Raw genomic sequence first — 25,487 nt, forward strand, 5'->3', positions numbered from 1 at the left:
CTTAAGTAGCTTACTGAGTAATACTTCATGAGAATTGCTTTTTATTCACAGCCTATGTAGCAATAAAGTGGTCCCTTAGAAAGCAATCATTATTATGGAAAAACCCAAACTTAAGAATTAAAATTCATTCTACTACCAAGAAAAAGGAAAAAATCAGTCTCACCATTTTTTACAAAAATATTCCCAAACTTTCATATGAGGATGACAGCAGCATTTTATTTAGACATTTATTTCAAGCAAGCATATGTTAGTTATCCATATAAAAATTCTGTATAACTAAGCAACCAAGAAATGCCTCCTTCAGCCAGTGTATTTACTTTGAAGGGCAGCGGAACAACATGAATTATGGAGTTTAAGCTCTACAGAGCAAATATTTGCTCTCACATGCTTAAAAACAGTTTTCGCCATGTGCTCTATATATTGGAAGGTAATGATGTCTTATCATGGCTGGTAAAAGTTTACAAGTTCTGGAGTGCTGTTTTCTTTGACTTCCTTTCTTAGAAGGGAGATGCTTTGGCTGAGCTAAAATAACACCATGAATATCCAACAGCATATAATAAATATGATTAGTGATGAAACTGGACAAATTGTATTAAAAGTTTCTAAACTTTTTAAGAAGAAAAAAACAACATGCATCTGGGGGGGCTTTGACTGGTAGATTGGTTTTTAGAAATGCTCAATATGTATCACAAAGTCATCTGCCATTATCCCACAGCAGGACCCTCTCCAAGCATCTTTTTTTCATTTTCTCCCCACAAGAAATGCACATTTTTAATCAAGTTTTACCAGTCTTTCAAGTTATACAATTTCCAAGAGAAGCTACCTGAAATACTTGTTTTCATATTTCAAAATTACACTTATTAATTAAAATGTTAATTCAGGAAAATGCACTGCTGGTGTTGCTTCACTGCATTTCAGGACAAAAACAAGTATCAGAATGTCTTAATTTCAAAAGAACCTATATCAATTTACTAAACAGCCCTAGCAATCCTGTTAACTCTAGGACAGTATTCTATACCTTATAGCATATTTGGAAAACTCCCAATTTATAATGCAGCATTTGTTGTCCAATTAAATGCACCGCCAAATCTATATTTTAAATCTTCCTTCCACTCAAAGATTTAACCATTAGATACTTAGATAATATATATGAAGGGATAAAAATATTTCAAACTTTGCACAAGTAGCAAGCCAGCATAATTCAAAACTTAATGTTATCTCTACTAAATCAACTTTCAGAGAAGTTTTGAAAGTAAGCTGAGATGCTTACAGCTATTATCTAGAAAAAAAAATAATAATCTGGATATATTGATTCCATTTCTTCTATTGTAGTAGAAGAAAAAAATCTTGATCTTGTTATAGAAGAATGGTCTAAAGCAAATGATTTCTCAAAAAATTACATGCACATCTTCACATAGTTATCAGAAGTTTAAAAGAAAAAAGTGATGAGCAAAAGCAGATGGCAATGGAAGACAGTCTTTTCACAAATATAAATAAAGCAGAGTGGAAATGCAAAGCTCAGAAAGAAGGCCACGTTTTCTTGACATAGACAGGAAAAATGAATCATACAAAGGATGAAAGAGCAGCTGATCGCAGAATCACAGCAGCTGAGCCTGGAAGGTAGCTCAGAAGCCTGCTCTGGTGCCTGACTACCCTCACAGTGCAATCAAAAAAAAGGGGTTTTTACTGCTTCAGTTTGATGTTCTACCTCTTGCCTTGTCACTGTCTACCCCTGAGAGGAGTCTGTCACTCCTTTATGTAGAGAAAATCCCCAAAACCTTCTCTTCTCCATGCTGTACAGTCCCAGCTCATTCCGCCTCTCCTCATCCAACAGTGCTCCAAACACCTGATGGCTGTGGTGGCCCTTGGCCAAGCTCCCTGCAGAGCATCCATGTCTCTGGAACTGAGGAGCCCAGGAGGGGACACAGCCCTGCAGAGGAAGCCTCCACCAGCGGTAAAGCTCTGCCTAACACAGCCCCAGGGGCTGTTGGCAGCAAGAGCACCCTGCTGGCTCATGGCCAACGTGGTGCCCACCAGGACCCCGTGAACCTTTTGCACAAAGCTGCTTCCCAGCTGCTCAGCCCTGCAGCCTGTGCTGGGGTGCAAAACAAGGAGCAGTGTCTCCCCCAGCCTCTGTAACATCTCAGCACAAAGCTGCTCTGGTAGAGTGCCTCTGTGCCAAGGCCCAAGTAACTTACAGCTCCAAGCAGTCATACATATAGATGTTCAGACACACACATTTATATGATGTTCATACGTGTGCACACCTACACAGGTCCGCTGTAAACACACATTAATATAAAAACATACACAAATATTTGAGGGTTGCAAATATTTCAGTTTATTAGCAATAGAGAAAGTTCCATTTGTTTCTCAGGTCAAGCCGATTGAAGTAGTTTTATTTCTAAATGTAACTGTAGGACTATAACTGATTAAAGTGAACGATATGGGGTACACTGCTTAAATTAGAATGCACAGTTATACCTCTTCATGAATACATTTTCCCCTAGCCAACCATATTTGAAAGAGGAAAATTAAAATGTTTAGATGGAATTGATGGTGAAAAAAAAGTAGCTATGACATTCTGACAAAAAGAGTAGAGCTCAGTAAGAAAATCCTACTACCTATTTCATGCAAGTAAATGAAAACCAGTTGCCTTGAGAAAAGCCATGGTATATCTGGAGACCAAATTAACTTCAGAGGGATTCTGATCCTGTAGCAAGAAGAAAACAGTACAGTATAACAAATATTGTCTGATCAGTCTCTAAACAATATCTACATTCCCTCACCGTCTTTTATAAGTTAAGGGATAATCAAAGACAACAAATACCTTGTATATCTTAGGAATTTTATATACATAGGATGTTGGGAAAAAGTGTATTTCCTTTCACTACTTTTTCAGTGACAGAAAAAGAATAAAGTCTTTATAGATGAACAATAAAGAAATGCAGTAGGATGAAACTCAGCTTACAAAATAGTCAAAACACAAAAAGGCAGTAATACTCAAAAATTTGAAGATCAAAAGTCAAATGCTCTGCACTCCCATATTAGTACTAATGCTTAGTATATTCATTATCTCAAACAGCAATGCGCAAGAAAGTATTAAAGAAACACAAAAGATAATTCTAAGTAGGTTAGTAAAGACTAAGAAATTTCCAGGAGATCAGTCTTTGATAGCCATCAGTTTGCAGTACTGGCAAATGAAAACCAGAAGAAAAAGTCATACAAATTACTGAGATTTAAACAAAAGCATAGATAAACCAAAAGCAGTCATTTTTCATTTGCAAAAAAGCATTTACCTCCTAACAGAAGTCACCAACAAAAAATGACTGTATTTGAATGTCTAGTGTTATAAAATTGTGCTTAAAAATAAAGCTAAATTAGTTTTTTTCATTAAGATTATTACTGTGATTCAGTACATTGTTTTGAATACAAAGATTCAGTTGCTATTGTCCCCAGCTTTTCTTCATGAGAACTTTAATATGTTTTCAAGCTAATTTTAATTTGTTATAGAAAAATGAATGACTTTTCTTCTCTAGGCTAAATTAAACTTGATTCTTGTGTATGTATGATGAAGTATGAAAAAAACAGGAAAAACAGTTGCTACAGTTGATAAAAGATTTTTTTAAAGTAAGATAAGAAACAGTTAACCAATAGAAAAAAACTTGTCTAAGTCTTGAAAAAACCCAGTTTTTTTCAAAAGAAAAAAATTCACTGCAGTAAGTACATATGAGCAGAATTTTCCTATTTTAACTATGAAAAAACCCCTCTGCAGTATATTACTGAGTAAACTGATAGTTAACTCAAGAACAGAGTCTGCACAGTTCATAGGAAGCTGTGTCCTTTTCAAAGACAACAGTGTGTTTATCTAAGAGGAGTTTGGGCGACTTAATTTTTGACCAAAATTCTGCCACAAGTCAAGATCACTAAGAAAACTCTGAAGCTCATCAGACACAGGTTTCCAAAGTACATCAGGCTGCTTAAGTCTTGCTGGAAGTATCTAGAGCATGGTGTGGGAACATGCTGTGATGCATGGGGTTCAAAAACCCATGATTTCAAAACCTCATTCTGAAATGACCCAGCCTGAGCCCTGGATGGAGCACATGGGGACTCTCAGCTTACATCTTGGCACACCTCTCTGCAGAAATCAAACTCTGGAGAAGGTAATTCACACACCTGGAGATCACTCTTCAATTCTAGTCTGTCAGTTTAGAGATAATAATTTTGTCTGTGGCCCAGCTGTAAAATGGGGATAATAGTCTTTGTATCACCTCACAAAATAAGCATGTCAAATCTCTCACAGAATGGACCAGATGCTTTGAAATCAAATTGCTGTGTATTCATCGAAATGTGTGTCTCTTAATTGTGCTTAATGCTACTAGAGGCATTTTTCAGACATTGTACAGGCTCCTGAACATAGCGATAGCAAATGAGAACTCTGAATGAAGCTGTATTCTGTTTATGCCTGGGTTTGCTACACCTTCTGCCATTTCACTCTGGGAAAGGCAATTCACAGCCAGTCTGCCATGAGAATGGTGAAACCTGGCTACAGTCCCCAGGCTCCCTGTTGCAAGGGTTTTTGTGCCTCCCAATACACCCTGATCCTCCTTCTCTTGCCCCAGCCACAGTTTTTCAATCTCTCTCCTGGGAAGAGCTCTTCCCTGAACCCATCCCCCTCTCTGCAACTTCCCCTTTGCTCCCACCAGGTATATTTTGTTCACGTTCCACTAGCCAACTGAACTTCTGGGCCTCACCTCTTCCCTTCCCAAACAAAACAGGAAAAAGCACCAGTACAACTAATCAGCAATGCCCGATAGGATCATCTGAACATCTCTGTTCAGCAGAGAAAGATCCAAAACTTGCAGTCATAGATCTGAAAGAACTGGAAACAGATGTAATGCTACATCACCTGTCATATGCAAGATAAGCCAAAAATCTCCTGGCTATTTTAATTTGACAGACAACATCATTCAGCCAACCATCTACCTCTTTTCATGTTTTAACTCTGCTCCTGTTTTTCCTTCCCCCAAATAGAACTGACCCAGATGAATTTAAATGCTCAAGTTAAGACTGCTAACTAGGATGAAAGGAATATTTGCAAAGGTTTTCTTCTTTGAAGAAAACATTGATAACCAAGATTAGCTCCTGCAAAACACAGACTCATTTAAATTTTTTGTCTTTAAAGTAAAGATGGTGTAACTAAGCAACCTGCCTTTTCCTTAAACTGAAAGCTGGTTTTCATAGCACCTTGTTTATCACTGAGAATTCTAACAAACCTCCACCTTATTTTATGTAACAATGTCTGGGGGAGTGCCAGATTAGATCTGGTTTACTGTCATAAGGGGACTTTTCCTATGAACACAGATGATGAAAACGTTATTTTTAAAATAGCATCCAAAATGGTTTTTTGTGTCTACTGCATGCTCTTCAAATACCCTAAGCTGTTGGAAAGAACAGATACATACACCTGTCTGTTTCTGAATCCAAGAAGTGCTGGCTATGTTTTCTTATACCTGCATACTGAAATTAGTCACTGCCCTTTCTGCCTTAAATTCCTCCTTCAGCCCAGGATTTGATACAGCATTTAGTATTTTTTTTATACCACCAATGATGTTGTTTTAAGACAAAATATATCCTGACATGCTCTCTGCTCTGGTTGGGCACTGCTCCTATCCTTTTTTGAATGCAATCTGTAGCAAGAATAATTATTATTTCCAAATTAGAAGCTAACTATAGTCCACAAACCCATTCACTCAGACTGAATCACCAAACAGCTTTGATTTCAAATTCTTCTTATTCTGACTGCACTTTTCCTAAAGGATAGGACAGAAAATACATGCAAATAATAAGCAAAATCAATGACACTGAGTATGACCCAGTGGGTTATGACTTCAGATGCTAATCTCTTGCCAGAGTTCCCCTCCCACGGACTGTGCACATTAATAGCCTTTTCCCAGTCTGACAAGGGCACTGAAAAGCATTTGCTTGAAAAATGTGGAAAGCAGTGGGTTCCCCCAGCCCTCCTCCCAATTCAGTCCCCATTACAATTCTATTTTTAACCAGCCCCTGCCTTCCCCTTGTTCAGCTGCTTGTAACCCAAAAATGGACCCAAAAGTTTTGCTAAACAATGAAAAAAATATTTTGGCTGCACTGCTAATTTGTTTTCCTTTTTAAATTGGTTTTGTGTTTGTGCACAATAAACACACAATAAGCCTATGCATCCTTCTACAAACACAGATATACAGCCACTGTTTATGCAGACAGCAATGCAGCTTTCTTGTTTACTCTGCTTCCCTCATTTCCTCTAGATATTTTTGCATGCTGTCATTTGTGGAATACTGTTAAAACCCAAAGGGATGTCAGCTGAGCCTGCCTCACACTGCAAGCTGTTGGAAGGCTCATTAAGGCCAGGGGAACATTGTGGAGTCTGCTGCCACTGCTCACAGACTGGCGCTGCTGGCTGGAAGGATCTGGCCAAGCTCAAGGGGCCACACCAGCTGATTTCTTCAGATGCTCCTGAGCCCTGATAATATTGCTGGTGGCTCCACAAGGACTCTAAAGTTGTTACTAGAGTGCCAGCAGCTGCTGTCAGTGTTTATGGAGAAGAAATCCAATATAGTGAAAGTCTTCAAGGGTTTCAAACAGGGTAAAAGTGCATGTTTTCTTACTCCCATAACCAGCCTTGACTGTGCATTGTACAGTACTGCCTATACAATGAAATCACTTTGCAGTTGTTATTGGGTAACTACACTTTTTCTGTTTGTTATTTTCAGACTTGTCTGCATGATTTTATGATCTACCCAACTTAATTATTTCTAACTCTGTAGCTATTACCTGTCATATTTGTTGCAGCCCCAGAGAATCCAAATATCTTGCCCAATAGCTTTTGGGGAAGCTGTTTCCTATTTGGGAGTCAAGGTAGAAGGCAGGAAGCAGAATGTAGCTCTCTCACAAAAATAACACTTGGCCATCAGCCTCTTTTTGGCTGATCCAGTTATTAAAAGAAAGGAGAAAAACGTAACAACTGAAATAGACTTTAGCCATGGCTGCAATGTGGCTTTCCTGTGTTAAGTATCACCTAACTTCCTGCTAAGTTGAGCCATGTCCAGTTACCCTGTGGTTAGAGGAGGTCACTCTTGTTCATCTAGATTGCTACAAAATCAGGCATGTATGTGTACTGTCCACAAAAGAGAAAAAATCAAGAAAAAAAAATCCACCATATATTAGGAATTTAGGTAGTCAATTTAGAAATGGGGAGTCCAAAGTTCTTAGTGCTTGTTTCTGTTTTTTGTACTCAAGGGCACCATACATAAAGCAAGTATAAGATCCACCAATCATAAGGAACAACTAAATCTAAGGACAGATGAAGTTTAAGGAAGATTAGTACATCTTAGCATTTTGCATATTTGAGCAAAATATTCCTAAATCACTCAACCTGACACTATTTTTTTCCAAGCAAGGACTAGCACTACAACTATTCCATCACAAGCAGGTTGTTCTTGATGACCTTCCAAAGACAAATTCCAATGCCACAGTTAGCATCATCTCCTAATACCTGCTGTGCCCACCTAGGTGAAGGCAATACAGTACTTTCAACAACAATTTCTATTTTCTGGAAGAAGTTGGATCCCATCCATACCTTCCCTTTTTTCTGTCTAGCACATACAGACCACTGGCTTACCATATGTCTCCATGCACCTCCATCTCCCTCATTTCCACTGATTTTTATTAAGAAAATAAACACTTCAGAACAGCACAGAAAGTAGATTTTGTCTGCCATGTGTCTAATGGATTTTAGCCACTATAAAAGCATTTTGATTAATCCATAACATTGGTCTTTTCCTCTCATTCCTGCATAAAGTCAGTATATTTTTATAGCATTAGGGAAGAAGGGAGCTGTATTTCCAACATTTTTAAATATTCTGAAATACTGAGCTTTATGCCTTTGGTTTAATGGTATTGGTGGACTGTGCACCAGGTATGGGCTATGCAGTAAACACTTACAGAGCCAAATCAGAAATTCACTATGGCAAAGGCTTATCAAACAGTCTGAACAGAGGCTATGCTACAGTAAATACTCAAGTCACCTAACAAAACTGAAGTGTGCAAGGAGGGTCTAAGTAGAGCAGAACTGGAAATCCACATATCTCCATTCTCTTCCTACTCCACTGGAGACAACTTTGTAAATGGGGGCAGAGCATTGAATCATCAGCAGGTATTTGTTTAACTTCTCCTAGAGAGCACAAGGAATATGATTTCATTAACATTTATAAGCAAAACTGCATGGAAAATATTGTTGCACAGCTATGTAAATTACACTTATTCCACACAGTGGGTTCCAATGAAACAAGTATGGAAAGCAGCCCATGGGACCTTCTCCTGGGTTCAGCTGTGGTAGTTTCTGCTCAGTAGCTGGTACAGTGCTGTGATCTGGATTCTCTGTGAGGGTAATGCTGATAGCAACAGCCAAAGCACCAGTGTGCTAAGCAATGCTTACATTAAGTCAAAGGCTTTCCAGTCTCCCATACTCTGCCAGTGAGGAAGTGCACAAGAAGCAAGCAGAGCCAGGACAGCTGACCTGAGCTGGCCAAAGGGATATCCCACACTATGAAACATCATGCCCAATATATAAGCTGGGAAGAGTTGGGCAGGAAGGGTCACTTGCAGCTGGAGGACAGGACAGGCATGTGCATCACTGGTTGGTTCTTGGGTTTAACATTCCTTTTTTTCCCCCATCATTTTAGTAATAGTATATTTTATTATCATTATTACCATATTGTACTTTATTTCCATTATTAAACTGTTCTTTTCCCAACCCGCCAGTTTTGTCTTTTTTCCCCCAATTTTCCTCCTCAACCCACCAGTATTGTCTTTTTTCTCCCAGTTCTCCTCCCCATGGCAGTGGGGGCAGGGGAAATGAATGAATGACTGCATGGTACTTAGCTGCCAACTGGGGCTAAACTACAAGAGACTTAGGACTGGATTTTTTTCCTTTTATTCTTGGTTACAGAGATGCAGTTTACAATCCCACCCTTCTGATAACATATTTTGCTCTTAAGACATTAGGAGGAGCACTTGCCAAAGTATATTATCACACCTGGGATAGCTAGAATGGATTAAAAAACAAGGTTTACCAGATCACACAGCAAACAATATTTTCTTATAGGAAGAAACATGAGCTATTTAAAAAGTATCCCCTTCAATTCTGAAGTCAAAAAGTACTTGGCAGAGAAATACTTTTTTTCACTTGCAGAGATATTTTATCTTAAATCAGTCTTTATCAAAGACTTGATTTTGCATTTCAAGTTTATTTCATTAAAAAAATCAAAGAAAAATACAAAAAAAAGATGTTTACAAAAATTCTGAGTTCTTCTTGCTCAAAAATGTTAGCAGCCGAATTCATCAAAACCAACTGTTTTTCTATAAATTTAGACTTGGCTTTGATAAATTGGCATTTTACAGAAAATTAGGCAATCGTCTGACTTCTGGTAGACAAATGTCAATTTCCCCTACACTTTAATTATTCTTTCCAAAAGTACAGAAGTGCACAAGGTACCTACTCTCACAGAAAAAAAAATGGGTGCCTTTGTAATCACCTTTATACAAGAGAATTAAAAGAAAAATCAAAATGTATTTTGTTTAAAAGTTTCATTGAATACATATGACAGGCCTAGCCGAATGAGCTATGATTTGCTGACAGATGGAATCAGACACAGACCTTCAGAAGAAAGGGGAAGCAGGAAGGAGCTGAGCACAAACATTTTAGTCAGCTCTGTCAAAATGTTGGCATTCCTACTAAGAAGGAATTACAGTATCCAATTCTGCTGGTTATTCTGTATCATTCTATCAAATGACCATGTTTTTCTGAATAATTACCATTAGCATTTCAGCTACTTCTACTACATTTTGCAAAGTTGTCCAAGCAAAAGTGACACTAACATTAAAATCCTATTTTGATTTTGAGCACAAAATAATTACTTGACTTGCAAAGCAGAACCTCAAATTATTTCTTTAGTAATCTTTTTCCCTGTAACTGTTATCTCGTCACAATAATTTTGCTTCTGTTTTAACAGCAATAATTCTGAAGTGCAGACACTCCTGAAACTCATGCATTCCATAATATCTCACACAAAGATTCCTTCAGCCTTACAAACCACACTCAACATCTATAAAATAAATAACATTTATAGTACAGAACACTGCTCAGTGTTACTGAAGTGAGGTCCCCTAGGGACAGACATACCTCAGAATTGTTGAGATGACACCTGTGTGTCCCTGAGAACCATCCCTCGTTTGAGCACTGGTCAATGTCCACCTTCTGCAGATTGATGTCGACTTTGACAACACCTCTGAAAACAGAGAGAAACAGCCTTGAACACAACTACAGAAATAGGTTAAGCTTTTCTATGATGCTGTAGCCTGAAAAGCAGAACTACATCTTCTAAATATGGAATTTGATAAAATGTCTAAAACCAGAAAAGTTTTGTGCTTCCAGAGCCATGGTCACAGAAACATTTTTAGATTTTACTGAGATGTACTACGGACAAGAGCCCAGTAAATCTTACGTATTAAGACTAGGGTAGCAGTTAAGAACAAGTTGTATGTTCAAACAATGTAATGCCCTTCACATTTTACTGTGCAGCAAAGACCCAAAATAAATACAGTGAAAGACCTGCACTATTTTTTGCTGGCAACCTTCCCAGCCAGTTCTGATGCAAAGTATCAGTGCACCTCACCCTATATCCAGCAAAAACTACTTTCTCTCCTTTGCTCCATGGAACCCCATTTGCCAAAACAACTGGAAAAAGCCTTTTTTTGTACTTTCCTCAGAGACAACCCAGCCTCCAGAGACATTCAGGCCTCTTCTCTGCAGTTCAACATCCTCCTCCAGCAAGCATCCAAAGCCCTCTCTCCACACCTCTGCCAGCCTGCCCTGCAATAAAACCTGATACAACATCAGAAAGCTGCACAAGCCAGCACAGGTCTGTGAAGACCACTGAAGTCTGTGAAGCCAAAAAAAAAAAAAAAGGCTCCTACATACAGATGTCCCAGAGGACCATCTGAATTGTCTAAGTCCTATACCAAGAAGTCTCTAGGTTTCATCATCAACAGTTTACCTCAAAAATTCTTTTGAAAGAAAAGTTAACAAGCCAGTTTCAAAGCTAACACTCTATTGTATAAAAAACTTGAAAATCATTAGAAGAAAAAAGGTACAAGACTATAGTTCTATAGCTTAAAAAAAATGCCTTCAAAGAGTTACATATTCTTTAGAATGACCTAGGACATTTATAGGATCATTTTGTCACAGTATGTCATCTATGACTGCTTTGCTGTGGTCCAGATTTGACAAAAATGTCAATATGCAACTTCTAGTTGATAAATCACTACACAAACTCATTCATAGTGGATGAATGCTCTGTGCTAATTTCTTGAATGTAGAATACCATTCCTTTCAAGTCAATCATTCCAGACACTTGGGACAGATGTTTTCATTTCCCCAACTACAAACACCATCATTTCCCTTCTTTCAGGCTGTGAACTAACAAGGGCATGGCCCAGCCTCTATCTCAGAAGTACCTCATTCACCTCAAAGTGTGCTCCCTCTTTTAATTAATGCTCATAACACAATAATACTAACAAGATAGCTACAGAGCCATATATTTGAGAGGATATGTACAAGCAAAATCAGAACATAAGAGTGAGCGTGATCAAAATCAGGACAATACTGTTCCCTCATATCCGACCCCAGTACAGCAAGAGTCCACAGCAAGAGCTAAATTTGGACATTCATCTTCATGCTATATAGTAAATGAAAAAACACAACTACATCATATAAGTGGTCAGAAGAATGCATGAGAAAATTACATAAAACAGACAGTGAGAAGTTAAACAGGAGAAGTACAGGAGCACTCAATCCCACTCAGTCTCCTGACTAGAATCTAAACAATCTAATGCTGAGCCCATTTAGAAATTACTTGAAATATTTAAGTGCCAGTTCTAGCAAGTTAAAATTAAAATGGCACACACCACACCTCTGGAATATTCTGATATATTTTTAGTTTTTGCCTTTGTACACTTGTTTTGAGCAGCAGTTTCACCAGGGACTGCTCAAACCATGTTTCTACCCCAAGGAACGTTTTCTCCATGTTCCAGCTGAGCAATAACCTCAAGAGGAAAAACTGACATACTGCACAGATTATCTCTTTAAAATGCTGATGTCAGTGGATTGCAAATTTAACCTGGCAAGAAGGTGCCTGATTCAGATGCCCATTGCAGTAGAGATAACAGATCACAAATCCAGTCATGTGTAGATCCCACCAGGTAGGTTTCTAATATTTTCTGGACCTTTATGAGCCAATACAAATATTAGTGTGTGGGCTTAGGACAGGACCTGTTCTGCAAATGAGTACTATCTCCATGGCTGCATACAGGCACAAAGCAGGCAGCAGGACCAAGACCAACACTACTCCTTGTTCTCCTAATTCATGCTATATACCAGTCACATTGGCAAAGCTATCAGATTAGCATCATCCTGACTACTCCAAAGAAATCAGTTTATGCAGCAGGAAAAGCAGTGATGATTCAACTTTAATAGAAATGCAACCCATTCACCTGAAGCACCTGATGGAAGGAGGTTTTCTTCCCTTTACGTGGAAAGTTTTTCCCTTTCATACTTTTGTTTTTAACTAGTAAGAGAGGAAACTCACCTTTCTCTCCTCAAACATTTCTGCAAAGAGGAGATTTCAAATAAAGGACAAACTAATCACTGCCAAGAGAAGAAACACCTTTAAGAGTTTGCTGTGTGTTATCATGAGCAAGCCCTGTAGAAGCAGAGTGCCAGTAAAAAAGGATCTAAATATTTACCAAAGAAAACGTAGCTCGAGGTTACTCGTGAGAAAGAAAACACACACAAGCCAGAGAAATTAGGGTTAAGTACACTGAGAAGGCATTTGAGTATGGCTTTGTACCAGAAGTGCTACAATTTGGAGAATTCATGACATGTTCCAATGGGACAAGCATCAGATAACAGGAGAGCATCCCAACACTCAGAGCCATGTACTGGAAAGAAAGGAATATACTTCTGGACTTCTCACATCAGAACTGATTAAAGAACTTGCATCCTTTGAAAGCTCTTTAATACAATTACTTTGTTAAAAATAGATGTTAAAATCAGATTCATACAGCAACTATCATTGGAAGTGATCAATCCAATCAGCGCAAAGCAGTCTCTTAAGTTGGAGGTTTTTTATACCTTCAATAATGGAGACTTCACCATCTCTGGGAAATCCAATCTAGTGACTGACCAAACTCAGTGTCCAGAAATAAGATCTCTGATATTTAAATGAAATTTCTTGTATTTCAATTTTGTGCCTCTTGAGTTTTCCATCCTTTCATTGAATAAGGCTGAGAAAGGTCTGTCTCTCCTTTACACTTTTTCACTGGGTACTTACACATAAAATGCCCCTGGAGCCTTTTCTACTCCAGGCTGAACAGTACCAGCTCACTCGGTCCTTCTTGCAAGTCAGAAGCTCCAACCTTTAATTATCTGTGTAGCCTTGTACTAGGTTTGCTTCAGCACATCCTTATCTCTTGTGCTGAAGAGCCCAGAAGTGGACATAGCACTCTTGATGGGGCCTCACCAGGCTGGGTGAAGAGGAAGGATCACTTCCCTCAACCCACTGGCAAAACTTCCTCTCACCAACCAGGAGGCTGTTGGCTTTCTTTGCCATGAGCACACATTGGTGATTCACGTCAAACTGGTGCCCACCAGGAGTATATCAAAAGTGGCTGACCTCCAATTGGTCACCAGCTATCTACACACAGAAGGCTGCTGAGTTAGTTAAATGCCATTTCCCTCTCAGAAATCCATGCTGACTACTCCCAATCACACATCGCCCCAACCTCCTTTCAGGCAGTTGTAGAGAGCAGTAAAGTCTCCCCTGAGCCTCCTGTTCTCTGGACTAAGCTCCCCCAGCTGTTTCTCACAGAATTTGTGCTCCAAACCCTTCACCAGCTCCACTGCCCTTCTCTGGAACTTGCTCCAGACCCTTTGATATCTTTCCTAAAGTGAGGGGTCCAAAACTGAACATGAGATTTGAGGTACAACCTCACCAGTGATGAGTACAGGGCAATGATCACTTCCTTGGTCCTGCTGGGCACACTATTGCTGATACAAGATACTCATGATCAGTCAAGCTCAGAGTCTCCACATTCTTCCCAGGTTATCTGGCCCCACTTCCACCAGCATTTTCAATTTATGCTTAAATTATGTCAGGATTACATTTAAGTCATCCAAACTCAAAAATATTTTCATAATAATTCTTCCAGAAATACTACAAAATTCCTTCATTTCAAACTAAACTCATGTTCCTCTTACTTCTCTTGTACTAAAGCTTTTCTTACAAGAATGCTTGTCTTTCAGAAAACCCAATCTTCATGAATTCAATACAAACTCTTTTACCTACATTTTTCTCCCATCTGCAGCTCTTCTGTAGCACAATCTGAATTTTTGACATGGCTAAGTTATTCTGGTTTTCCCTTTTCTCAGAGCTTTGTGAGTTTTGGGGTGAAAAGCTACAAGAAGAAGAAACAGGACAGTGCAGAAACAGGACAGCAATCTCTCCTGACAGATACAAGCTGCCATAGGATTTCAACTGGTTCCCCCCATGGTGCATATTATTCTTTTTTCACTAGACCTCTGCAATATGTGTTTCATAGCAACATCACAGTTCTGAAGTAGCTCCAGGGTCTGAAACAACCTGAGGACACAGCACTGTCAAAAGCAAAGTTTCTTTGAGCATATATGTGGCAAAGGTATCATGATGGTACAAGACTTCTACTGTGTTCATTTGAGATCCATTTTAAAACCCCATCTCAGACTTGCACCCCACTGCTATTACACAGAGCACACTAACATGATATATTTCTGAAATTCATCTGTGATTAATACAGTAGCTGGCACAGCCTGTTTAGCCACCCACACTTTCAGTTATTTTTGATTCAGCATTCAGAAAATGTAACATATGAAAGAACACATCCTCCTAGAATGTATATGGACCAACTCCCCGTGTTATATTTATCGAACTAATTGGGAATAATTGCAGTGTTGCTATCTTGGTGTAAGCAATCAAGACAAATATCAAGGGTGTAAGAGTAGACTCAGCTTGTCAGCGTAACACATTCATCCACACAGGCAATGCCGCCTGGCTGAACACAAGCCACAGCCATAAGTTAACAACAATATTACTGGTAATTGTGGACCATCTGGCAGGTAAGCATATTTTGTTAATCTCCTTGAAACAATAGGTATTTGTTTCCTGACACAATTTTACAGTCCTTACAACACAAAAGAGATATATAAGGATTGCATGTCCATGTTAAACACGCAGTTAAGAAAGAATTAGTTGAATTATATATAAGATAATCATTGAAGAATGATGTCATCAAGGATTTTCTGTCAGGTCAGCGGTTTGATTTAAGAGGCTTTAATGCCTGTCTGTATTTCCAGTTCTGTTTGTTGGCATGCTGCTTGCCTTGAAATCTGTGCCAGAAATTGATTTAAGCTTATTTTCCCAAACTACTAGCTATCTTGATAGTTTCAGTAGTTATAATATTTCATTGTAACATGTTGTAAAACCTATCTACAGAATATTATTTTGCCTCTACTGTTACATCATTAAAAAAAAAAATCAGGAGGAATATGTTCTTTTTCTCCTAGTCAGCTTAAGCCAGAACTGTACAAAATAATAGCCTGCCAATATTTAAATGGTGATAAACAGTATCTTTGTGCTCTAGATCTTCAAAAGCTTTTTTGGCACAGAGGTCATCTCAGCTCAGCTAAACACGCTGTTTGCCCTCTAAGTTTGTTCACTTACTTTTGTGCCTGTAATCATTGTGAGCACTCATAGTTAAGATATAAGGGATGATTATCACACACTGAAGTGGGCATCATCCCCCACATCTAAACAGCTGCTTAGATTCTTGCTGTCATATTCATTCAGCCCTCCACGCTGTCCTTCATAAGTCCTCTTTGCCAGAAAACAAGGAGATAAGAAAAACAATCTCTCTCTATGGCCATCAGAAATCTGCAAATGTCCACTCCTCTAGACAAATATACACTGTATTTAGCATAGTCAGTGTTTTCAGAGCAGATACCTTTTTTGACCATTCTCATTTTGGAGGTTGCTGCTTTCAAGAATATTAAACTTCAAATACTGCATCCTACCTGACACCTGAGGCTCCTCCCGTGTACCATCAACTGAGCACCCAAAAATAACCCTGGTGTCAAATTCACAAATTAATTTCAGCCATAAGTCTTACTGACAAACAGCAGCTTCAGCTTGCTTTTGCAAGGTAAGATTTAGGATTCTGCATCACTTGGACAGTGTTAAAGTTGTTACCATACATAGCCAGCCAGGTTCACAAAAAGCTACTGGGACATGAGACACAGTTTTGGCCTGGTTACAGAGTTGCTACAAATTCCTTACCCCTAGGATATACACTTCCCCAATTCCTCAGCCATAGCATGACTGCTGCTTTTCAATCTTTTCATAGGGGAACTAACTTCCACTACAAATAAACTTAACTGAGGAGTAAGGTATAGCAGCGTAGGCACATCAATTAGGATTCATCTTCAAAGAGAGTCTCTCTAGGCCATTTGAAACAGTATTACAAGTGCAGAATACTTAAAGCTGAATTCTATTGTCTGAAGAATTATTTCAAATTTAAATCTGCCTTCATATTTACAGCATGCTGCCTCCCTGGGGATACCCCTGCAGTTTAGTCAGACGGTTCCTCAGATACTCAGAGTGAGGATGCTTTGGAGTTTTTTGGGGTTTTTACACTTCAGGATGCTCAAGTTGCTGCTAGCATCCTAACTCTGTCACAAAGCATCCCCTTGTATAGGAATGCCAGGTGTCGGTGATGGTAGAGTACCACTTAGATTATCCCTATGAAAAGAGGTCTTGGAGCCAAATTCAGGTTACTTTTTTTTTTTTAATGCTTCCATTACCATCCATGGGGTCAGATAGGCATATGGAAAAAAAGAGACCCAAGGAAAAGAGCACGAAATAAGAAAATACATTAGGAACACAAAGGGCTTTTGAAATAGAAGAATCCTACACAGCATAGATGATCTCAGCCTAACTATATTAAATCCTGTGACCCTGAAAAATTATTTAAAGATAACAAGGTCATTTTAAAACTCAAAAGTGGAAGCCAACCTCAAAAAAAAAAATTGAAAGGCATAAACCTGGGCAAGGAAGAACATACAAGTTACAAGAACGTAAGACAAAACCAAGATATTTTTAGAAACTGCATGATAAAAGGATAGGCTTTACTGAAAACATTTCAAATACCTCAGAAAGTGGAAGGCTGAAGTAGAATCTCTAACACAATACAAAACAAAGATACAAAAATTGCTCAGAGCAGAGACATTTTGATAAAAATGAATTATTTTCATCTGTCTTGAAAGAATGAAGCAAAAACCAGCTTTCATGTGCAGGGAAGTTAAGCTGGACTTCACAAATGAGTGGCCAGTGACAAAGTTTGCAAGGGATAAAAATGTTTAATATAACCCACAACTAAACCTGGCTGATGCAGAAAAGATGCAATAAAACATTTTGGAAAACATTAATTCAAGAATCTGGGATCTCCCAATGAATTTAGATTCATGAAGTGAGTTTAAAACTAGAAAACTATGGAACCCACAGTAGATGGCTATAATGGAATATATAAATATATTATGGAATACAATGCTAAACTACACAGCAGAAGACAAAAACGTGTTAAAACATGGATAAGAATCATGAAGGCCAGTTTAATATGTACTTACTATCCAGTCATTCAGATAAAGTCTGAAAGAAGACAATTTCTTTTTGTTGCTGATCATTGGTAAATTGGACATAACCAGGATAGAAGAACTTGACATTTTTTCCTTCAGTACCTGCCAGAAGCTGCTTTTGGAGCAAGGGCCATGGAAACCTTTTATTTGACCTAACACAGCAATAATTTTTTTCTTACATTTAGGAACACTTCTATCTCAAATAGAATAGATGGCAGTCCTGGAGCTGAATCTCAGATAGTAAGGACTGCCACATGTCTATTCCCTTCAAAAGAGCTTTGATAACCTGTTGTGCTGGAACTCTGGCCCAAGGGCAATGGGGGTGAAAAACACAGGAGTTGGAAACGGAAGTTTGACCTAAAAAACCCCACAAATTTCTTTTAACTCAGCTATGTAATTGTGGACATGAATGAAGTATGTGTTTCAATCCTCTCACAGCCATATTTAACTTCTTTCTTCAAAGACGCACTTCTGCTTCTCCAATATTGAAGAAAGTTGAATCGTGGTTCTGAAAGAGAAATCCATATTGTTCCTTTCCTATGTTTCTTTCATCAACATCCAGTTTTCTATCCCTATCCATGACCTCATATGAAAAATGCTGGCAGGGACATGATTAATTGCCTAGAAAATACTTAAAATATCCTGAGGGTTTCCACAAATGGACAGTATAATAAGAGGCTTCTTTGGTTTAACTTCTTTTCAGGAACACAAATCCAAGACTTTCAGAAAGTCTAGAAAATAAATTATTCCTTTTAATTTTTGAAACCTGTTCTAAATCCACCCACACCTTCAATCAAGGCCCAGGACATGTTATAAAAATGTCAATCTCAATTTTAAAATATCTTCTGTATTATACAACTAATGTCATATCACAATGGCATAAAAAATTTGTAAGTCTCCTTCAACAATTAAAATTAATTTTCTCTTAGCTCACTATTCAGACTAAAGAGATTGGGGGAAACTAAAAAGGAATTAAAGAAAAAAATTAAACCATGTCTAAAAGAAAAAAAAATACCCATTTTTAAAATTCTTTTTTTCAAGTCTACATTTGTTTGGGGTTTTTACCAAGCATTTTAATAGCTGTGAAATATTTAGCAGAATAATAAATCCTAGAATATATATATAATCCCTAATAAATTACTTATTTGTCATAAATACTTCTACTTCCACAGTTTAATCTGCCTTTAGTAATGCTTCCTTAACTAACGGTCCCATCATAGTCTAACACTGGAGTGGCCCAAGTAATTCCTAATGGTACAGTAGAAATCACTACATTACACTGCCTTTAGGGAAGAAACAGCTCAATTTAACTATGCAGTAAACATTATCTTTGAATCAAGGGATATCTTTCCAATAACTGAGAAAAGGAACAAACCTCTGGAAGACAGAAAATGTTAAGATATAGCAAATTCTGGCCAAAATTCAGAATGAAGCTACATGTAAGTGATCCAGAACAAGACTCCATTCAAAATAAAATAAAATTTAAAAAAATAAAACCCAAAACAAACAACAGAAAAACACCAAAACCACCCCAAACTTATTCAGCTTGCTAACTTAGTACCTTTCTGCCAAAACAGACATTATTCCATTGGATTCCCCCTAAAAACATTAAAAAATACAGTAAATGCTATGCTGCATTTGCAAAAACCTGCTGGAATACGGTGGGAGGGGGAAAAAAAGCCAATGCTTCGGATCCTGAAGACAATCTGATCTCCACAATGAGAAATCATGCAAGACCAATGACCAGTACCCAAAATGTGGACATATTTCAACACAATGTTAAAGAAAATGAGAACAGCACACAAGGGAACATTTTGAACTGCAAAAGCTGGAACTCATTCATCAGAGTTTGGGGATAATTGATGTCATTGCACAAGCCTGAAACAGTGCACATGAATCTGACTAACCATGCTCAGGAATTATTGAAACAAGACTTGAGAAGGGGGACCACAGGAACAGAGAGCTTATGACAGAGACTAAAGAAAGGCAGTTTCTGTAGTCAAGTAAACAAAGGTGGTGAAGGGGCCACTGCCTATAAATCAGTCAGGGCAGTAAACATCAGCTAAGGGCACTAAGTCAGATGGAAGACAGTTCTGGACCAGAATAAATGCATGAGAACTGACTGCGTGTGAATAAATTCAGATCAGAAATCAGGAGAAGTTACCCAACCCTTAGGTCCAGCATGCCAGTGAACTGAAGAGTCAAGAGGGAAACCCACCTACTTCAAGGTGGTGATTTGTCAACTTATGACATTAAGTGGGCTTGTGACAGCAGAAGACTGACTCAGTGACCCAGGATGACTTTTTTTAAGTTGTGTGCTCCTATTATCTGACTATTTAGTCATCTTTCTTCCAGATGAAAATGTGACCTTTCCCACCTGTCTCAAGGACTCCTAAAGCAATGAAGACCTTTCAATTATTTCTCCAGATGCCAAGAAAATGTTTTTAGAAAAGGAATCATAATTACAACATGCAATTTCTCACACTTTTCCACTTTCTCAGTAGGGCTGCAAGGAGGACAGTTGGATCATGACATGCCATAAAATATGGTTCATTCTGACTGTGCAATAGGCAGTAGCAGAGGAAGGGCACAGAAGATCTGTGGTAGATGCTACTGTGCTCTATCCCCTGCAGCACTACAGCAGTAGAGTGATTAGGCACATTAGGTCATGAATTTCAGCTGCAAGCCATCCGTTTAGACAGGGGGGATGGTTAACATCAAGTGATTACTTTAAGTCTCTATGGATCCTGATTTCTGAACAAGAGCCTACACAGCACATTATAAGCAGGTAGCAGTAATGTTCTCTCCATGCACTTTGGGTGGAAAGACCAACCAAATACCATCAAGTCCTGCTAAGAAGCTGCAGAGAGCCAGCACTGCTACCTTGGCATTGTACTAGGTGAATGTGGCCCTGAACAGCTTCTGGTACATTTATCAGTACAATCAAGTTGCCTTTGGTTTCTCCACTTCACCTGAGCACTTGTCTACAGTGTTAGTAATGGCAAGACAACTTAACTATAGCAGTGTTGGGAAATAAGGTACAGGCAGCAGCAACCACCATCTAAACCCCACACTGCTACACTCAACCACATTCCCTCCTTGGCCTTCACTTGGGGCAGTTGGGCAGTAATCTCTTGGGAAGGGGGGAGGAGAAATTGAAGACACTGAGCTGTCTGCAAGAGCCCCCTCAGGCCAAAAGCACTGTAACTCTTCACAATGCTAAGAAGAAAGCTTGCTGCTTTGTGCTGCACTTTCAGAATGCCATTGACAACAGCACTGCTGTAGCAGCATGCACTGAACACAGCCAGTAGTAGTTACCAGTACTGCCCTCATTAAACTCTTCCCATTGCTACGCCACATGAACAAACCCATCTGTTGCTGTCACAGAAGAGATACCAAGAATGGGCTTTTCCTTCTGTAATGTGAAAGAACTCTCATGAATAGAGCATGTTCCTTAATGAATCTCACCCTAATGTACCATGCATTAAATCTAATGTGAGCAAAGAAAGTACAAAAACTGATAGAATAATAATAAGGAGGCATACACTAAATTAACATTAATGATATCACACCAGACTACTAAATGGGAGGAGCATGGTAACCGATTCATTAAAATGTTTCTAACAGATGGTTCAAAGATACATTTTGGGGAGAAGCAGCATAGCTACTTCAAAAGATGGAGGTTAACAAACTGTTTTTTCATATGGGCCTTAAATAAGAATTTAAATTCAAAATATTGTTTCACTCAAAGACTGATGGTGAGAGGAAGCTCACTTCAAGAGGCATCTTCTAGTAATTCACACACTAATTTTCCAATAACTAGATGTTACACTTTTCAATTCATGTTTCCACATGCTTTAAACCATTTTTTCTCTTAAAAATTCACATTGAGGCTGTGTACCTATTAAGTATTAAAAACACTGTGTAAATATTGAGACAAACTACAAGTCTTGGAAGCATATTTTGTGCATACCATTTTCTGTGTAGCTGAGAAGCTACTTTCTCAATATCCCAAGTAATAACCTTATATTTAAGCCCATCTTTTATCTAGCATACCTCAAATCAGGAGCACAGGAACTATCATTGGCAGAATGTGTAAGTATTTATAATTTTATTTCTTCTGTTTATTTAATAGTCTGGCAAAAAACATAATCCGTTTTTTAGAAATGCTTACAAACTTATCTCTGTTGATACAACAAATCTTTGTTGGTTTTGTCCTAATTATTCAGTATAACAGCAATACAACACTTTGAACTTGCACAACATGCTCCATCTCACTATCTTCTAAATAAGAAGTGGTTCTCCAAGCTTAGATGATCTCAGTGAATGCCCCTTGAAGTGTCAGTGTTATAACAAGTTATTCTAGTATTTCTTGAATGGAAGTGACCCCCGCGTGGCAAGCAGAGGCTGGGAAGATGAGGCAGGGAAGGCAGTGCTCTGCACTACATCCAGGAGAACATCTACTGGTTGCCGTGGGTGGCCAGGGTTATGCCAAAACAGACCTTGTGTGTTCTGCACCCCAAAGCTACCACAGCAGAAACCTACACCACTGAGATGCTTCCTGGCATCACAGAATCCTAGCACAGAGCTGGGATTGGAGCTTTAGACTCTTTTCCTTAAAACGTGTGTTTATTTCCCCTTCAATTAAGTCAAGATTGAAGCTTCTTTGAGTTAAACTTGGTATCAAAATTTATATTCTCAGAGAGATGGTTTATGGCTGCCACCACACCTCCAGCCTAGTGGTTCTGCCAAACTTTATCCCCAACAAGAGAATATTAGCCTACATTAACTTTCATCCACATCCCGAGCTTCATCAAATGTTGAACATTGCATTTCAATGATCTCTGACAAGCTTCCTGACTTCTCTGGACTCCCTAGGGTCCAGAAGAGCTCTACAGTAGACCTATTCCTGGGTTTTAGTCTTGAGAGGAATTCAGCAACAAACAGCCTACAGCTGAGATCATTTTACCTTAACCCTATCATCCCCATAAGTGTGAAAATTTCAGGGCAAAAATTAATTCGACAGAGAAATAAGCAGCCATTATCCATTCAACAAATTTTGAATTTTTTCAAGGATTTATGACTGTACTCATATCTGTTTGATTGCACTGGATTTCAGACTAAGCCAAGAGAAACAGCATTCACAGACACTATTGCCTTGCTACTACCTAGGTGTGGCAAAATCTCTTTGGTGTCTGCTACATTCTTATCAATCTTTACCTACTAATATAATTCATAGCACAAAAGAAGTCTTCTGCTTCTCTCTCATCCTGAGAAATGCCAGCTGCTTCTGGGCAGTGCGCATTCCCCACTGGACAGTTACCTGTGAACCCCTTGCAGGAATGCCAGGGGAAAAAGTGGCATCTCACACTTCACAGGTTGCTCTCATTCTTTGAGCAAACCTCTTTGGTGTCAAGATACAAAGACACAAGAAAGGGCCTCTTTCTATCTTCATTTCTGTTAGTTGCAGTGCACTGGCAAAGTATATAAAAGCAAAAAAAGTATATAAAGCAATAAAAATTAAGCAAACCTTTACATATGCCAGGTATCAAATATAAAGCTGGTGGTGCAAAAGGAAAGCTCCCCTACTGCCACTTCAGGTTATAGCCCCATGAACTATGACAGAACGGCAGTCACCAGCACTGATTTACCTACAAGTGTACTACCACTGACCGGGCTCGAGCACCCCACAGTGGATGTGCTCTGGAGACCAGAAGCAGCAGTTTATCAGCACAACAATGTTATTTCCCAGCAGGTTAAAAGCATAGCTGGGGACCAGCTAGGTTCAATTTTGCAGTAGAGTAAAAAATAACAATTCAGAGAGTTGTTTCCTCTTGCTGACACAGATGAACTTCAACTGGCAACTGCTGCTCACCTCTCCCCACAAGCACACCAGGAATGTAACCCACATGCACGGCTGCTCCGATGGGAGCAGGTAAAGCAAACGCTGTGTTACAGACGGAGATGACTGTGATTCTTCTAAGGAGCCACAGCTCCCGAAGGCACGAAGGTACAGCTCAACAGGAAGGCCTGAGGTTGCTCTGCGGTGTGACTGAGCAGCCCATGAGGCAGGGCTTGATCAGGTCACCCAGAGACCAGAATGCCCTTCCCTAGGAGGGGGCAGAACCAAATGTCCATCCTGTTTCCCCCCTCCCTTTCTCAACAGAAAGGAAGCAGAACACTCCTCTTACCTGAACTCGGGCAGGAGGTTTGGCCGCAGCCCATAAAAAGCCGCCGAGAGGGTCACTAGCCAGCCAGGTTTGTAATTCCCATTCTCGCACTCCAGGTATGGCGAGGACCACCTGATGTGGTTCTTATCAGCAGTGAAGCTCTCCCGCCTCTTCCAACTGTTTTCCAAAGTTTTGGGGCCCGTATTTAAGACCTTCCTGTGCAGATGCGGCCTCCACTTGCGCTTCAAGCCGTGGAACCACTCTGTCTCCACAGTAGCGTTGGCCAGGCGGTGAGCCGTGGAGGACAAGTCCTGCAGGAGGACCTGGTTCTCGTGCCTGCTGGCCTGGAGGAAAACCTGGGGAGTGGAGGAGAAAGGCTCCGTGCTGAGAGTGATAGCGGCCCTGGAGATGTTGGGGTCCTCCTCCAGCAGGCTCCTGATCAAGGCGCGGTACCACTCCAGGTCCTCCTGCAAGTTCTGCTCCCGCGACTTATTGCTCTGGAGGATCATGTTGAGTAAGTTGGTGGCGTGAGTGAGGGTGCCCAGGGCACCGTGCAGGGAGGGGTGAGAGGTGAAGCGCGACTTGCCGGCGAGGCTGGCCAGCTCGTACCGCCCGGAGCAGTTGGCTCGCCGCAACTCCCGGGAGTCGCCCGTGTAGAGGAACGAGGCCACGTCCTGGGGCACCTCCTCGGCGAGCCGCTGCGCCAAGATGGTGCTCTCTGTAGAGCGGCTCCGCGGGGCCGGCAGAGGCTCCCGGCTCTTGATGTGGTTGTAAATAGGCTGCTTCCCTCCGAGCGCCCGCTCCCGGCCGCGCACTGCCTGCCCTCGGTCGGCGGCAGCCCCCAGCCCGCGCTGGGCGAGGAGCAAGAGAAGAAGGAGCCGGAGCAAAGCCATGTCCCCCGGTGCTGCCGGTCGCGCCGGCACGGCGAGGCGGCTGAAGACGGGCTGCGCGCAGGCGGCCGCGGCGCAGGGGTGCGAACGCGCAGAGGCGGCCGAGCGGCAGCGGGGCGGAACGCGACCCCCGGCCCGCGAGTCACCTGTGGCGGTGCCGCCCGCAGCCTCCCCAGCGCGGGGCTCCGCACAGCCCCACCGCCGGCGCGGAGCGGCGCGCAGCCCCTCCGGCGACAGCAGAGCCGAGCCCTCCTGCGCCTCCTCCCGCCGCGGCCACCGCGCTCACTGAGCTCCTGCCCGGCGCAGCGCGCAGGGGCGGCGGCGCCCGCGCCCGGCGCAGCGGCGGGTCCCCCCGCGGCGCCCCGCCGCCGCCCGCGCTCCGCCGCTCCGCATCCTTCGGGCGCCGCTGCCGGAGAGGAGGGCCCGTGGCGCGGGACTGCCACTTGCTGCGGGGATCGGCGGGCGGGGCCGCTGCTGGGGAGCAGTCAGCGGACAGGCACCCGCCTCCGCTCGGCTCTGCGAGAGAGAACGCCCGGCCGTGGGAGGACGGATGGTCACCGGGCGGCTCCGCCGCGGGTAACCCCA

At 40.7% G+C, this 25,487-nt stretch overlaps 1 protein-coding gene across 2 annotated transcripts in view; it reads right to left on the reverse strand.

The window, feature by feature from the left end:
* GPR158 (G protein-coupled receptor 158) overlaps positions 1 to 25,161 on the reverse strand; it is a 185,556-nt gene extending 160,395 nt beyond the window's left edge. The window contains exons 1-2 of one of the 2 annotated variants that reach the window (XM_077788579.2): positions 24,034 to 25,161; positions 10,244 to 10,349 (exon numbers count right to left, since the gene is read on the reverse strand). In XM_077788579.2, coding sequence (XP_077644705.2) covers positions 10,244 to 10,349; positions 24,034 to 24,905 — 978 coding nt within the window. In that variant the 5' untranslated portion in view covers positions 24,906 to 25,161. The remainder of the gene's footprint in view (positions 1 to 10,243; positions 10,350 to 24,033) is intronic. The other variant, XM_021533112.4, reaches the window with a different exon arrangement.
* Between the last annotated feature and the right edge of the window lie 326 nt (positions 25,162 to 25,487).

The sequence above is a fragment of the Lonchura striata genome, chromosome 2 (genome assembly GCF_050655825.1).
Source record: "Lonchura striata isolate lonStrDom1 chromosome 2, ASM5065582v1, whole genome shotgun sequence".
NCBI classification, from domain to species: Eukaryota; Metazoa; Chordata; class Aves; order Passeriformes; family Estrildidae; genus Lonchura; species Lonchura striata.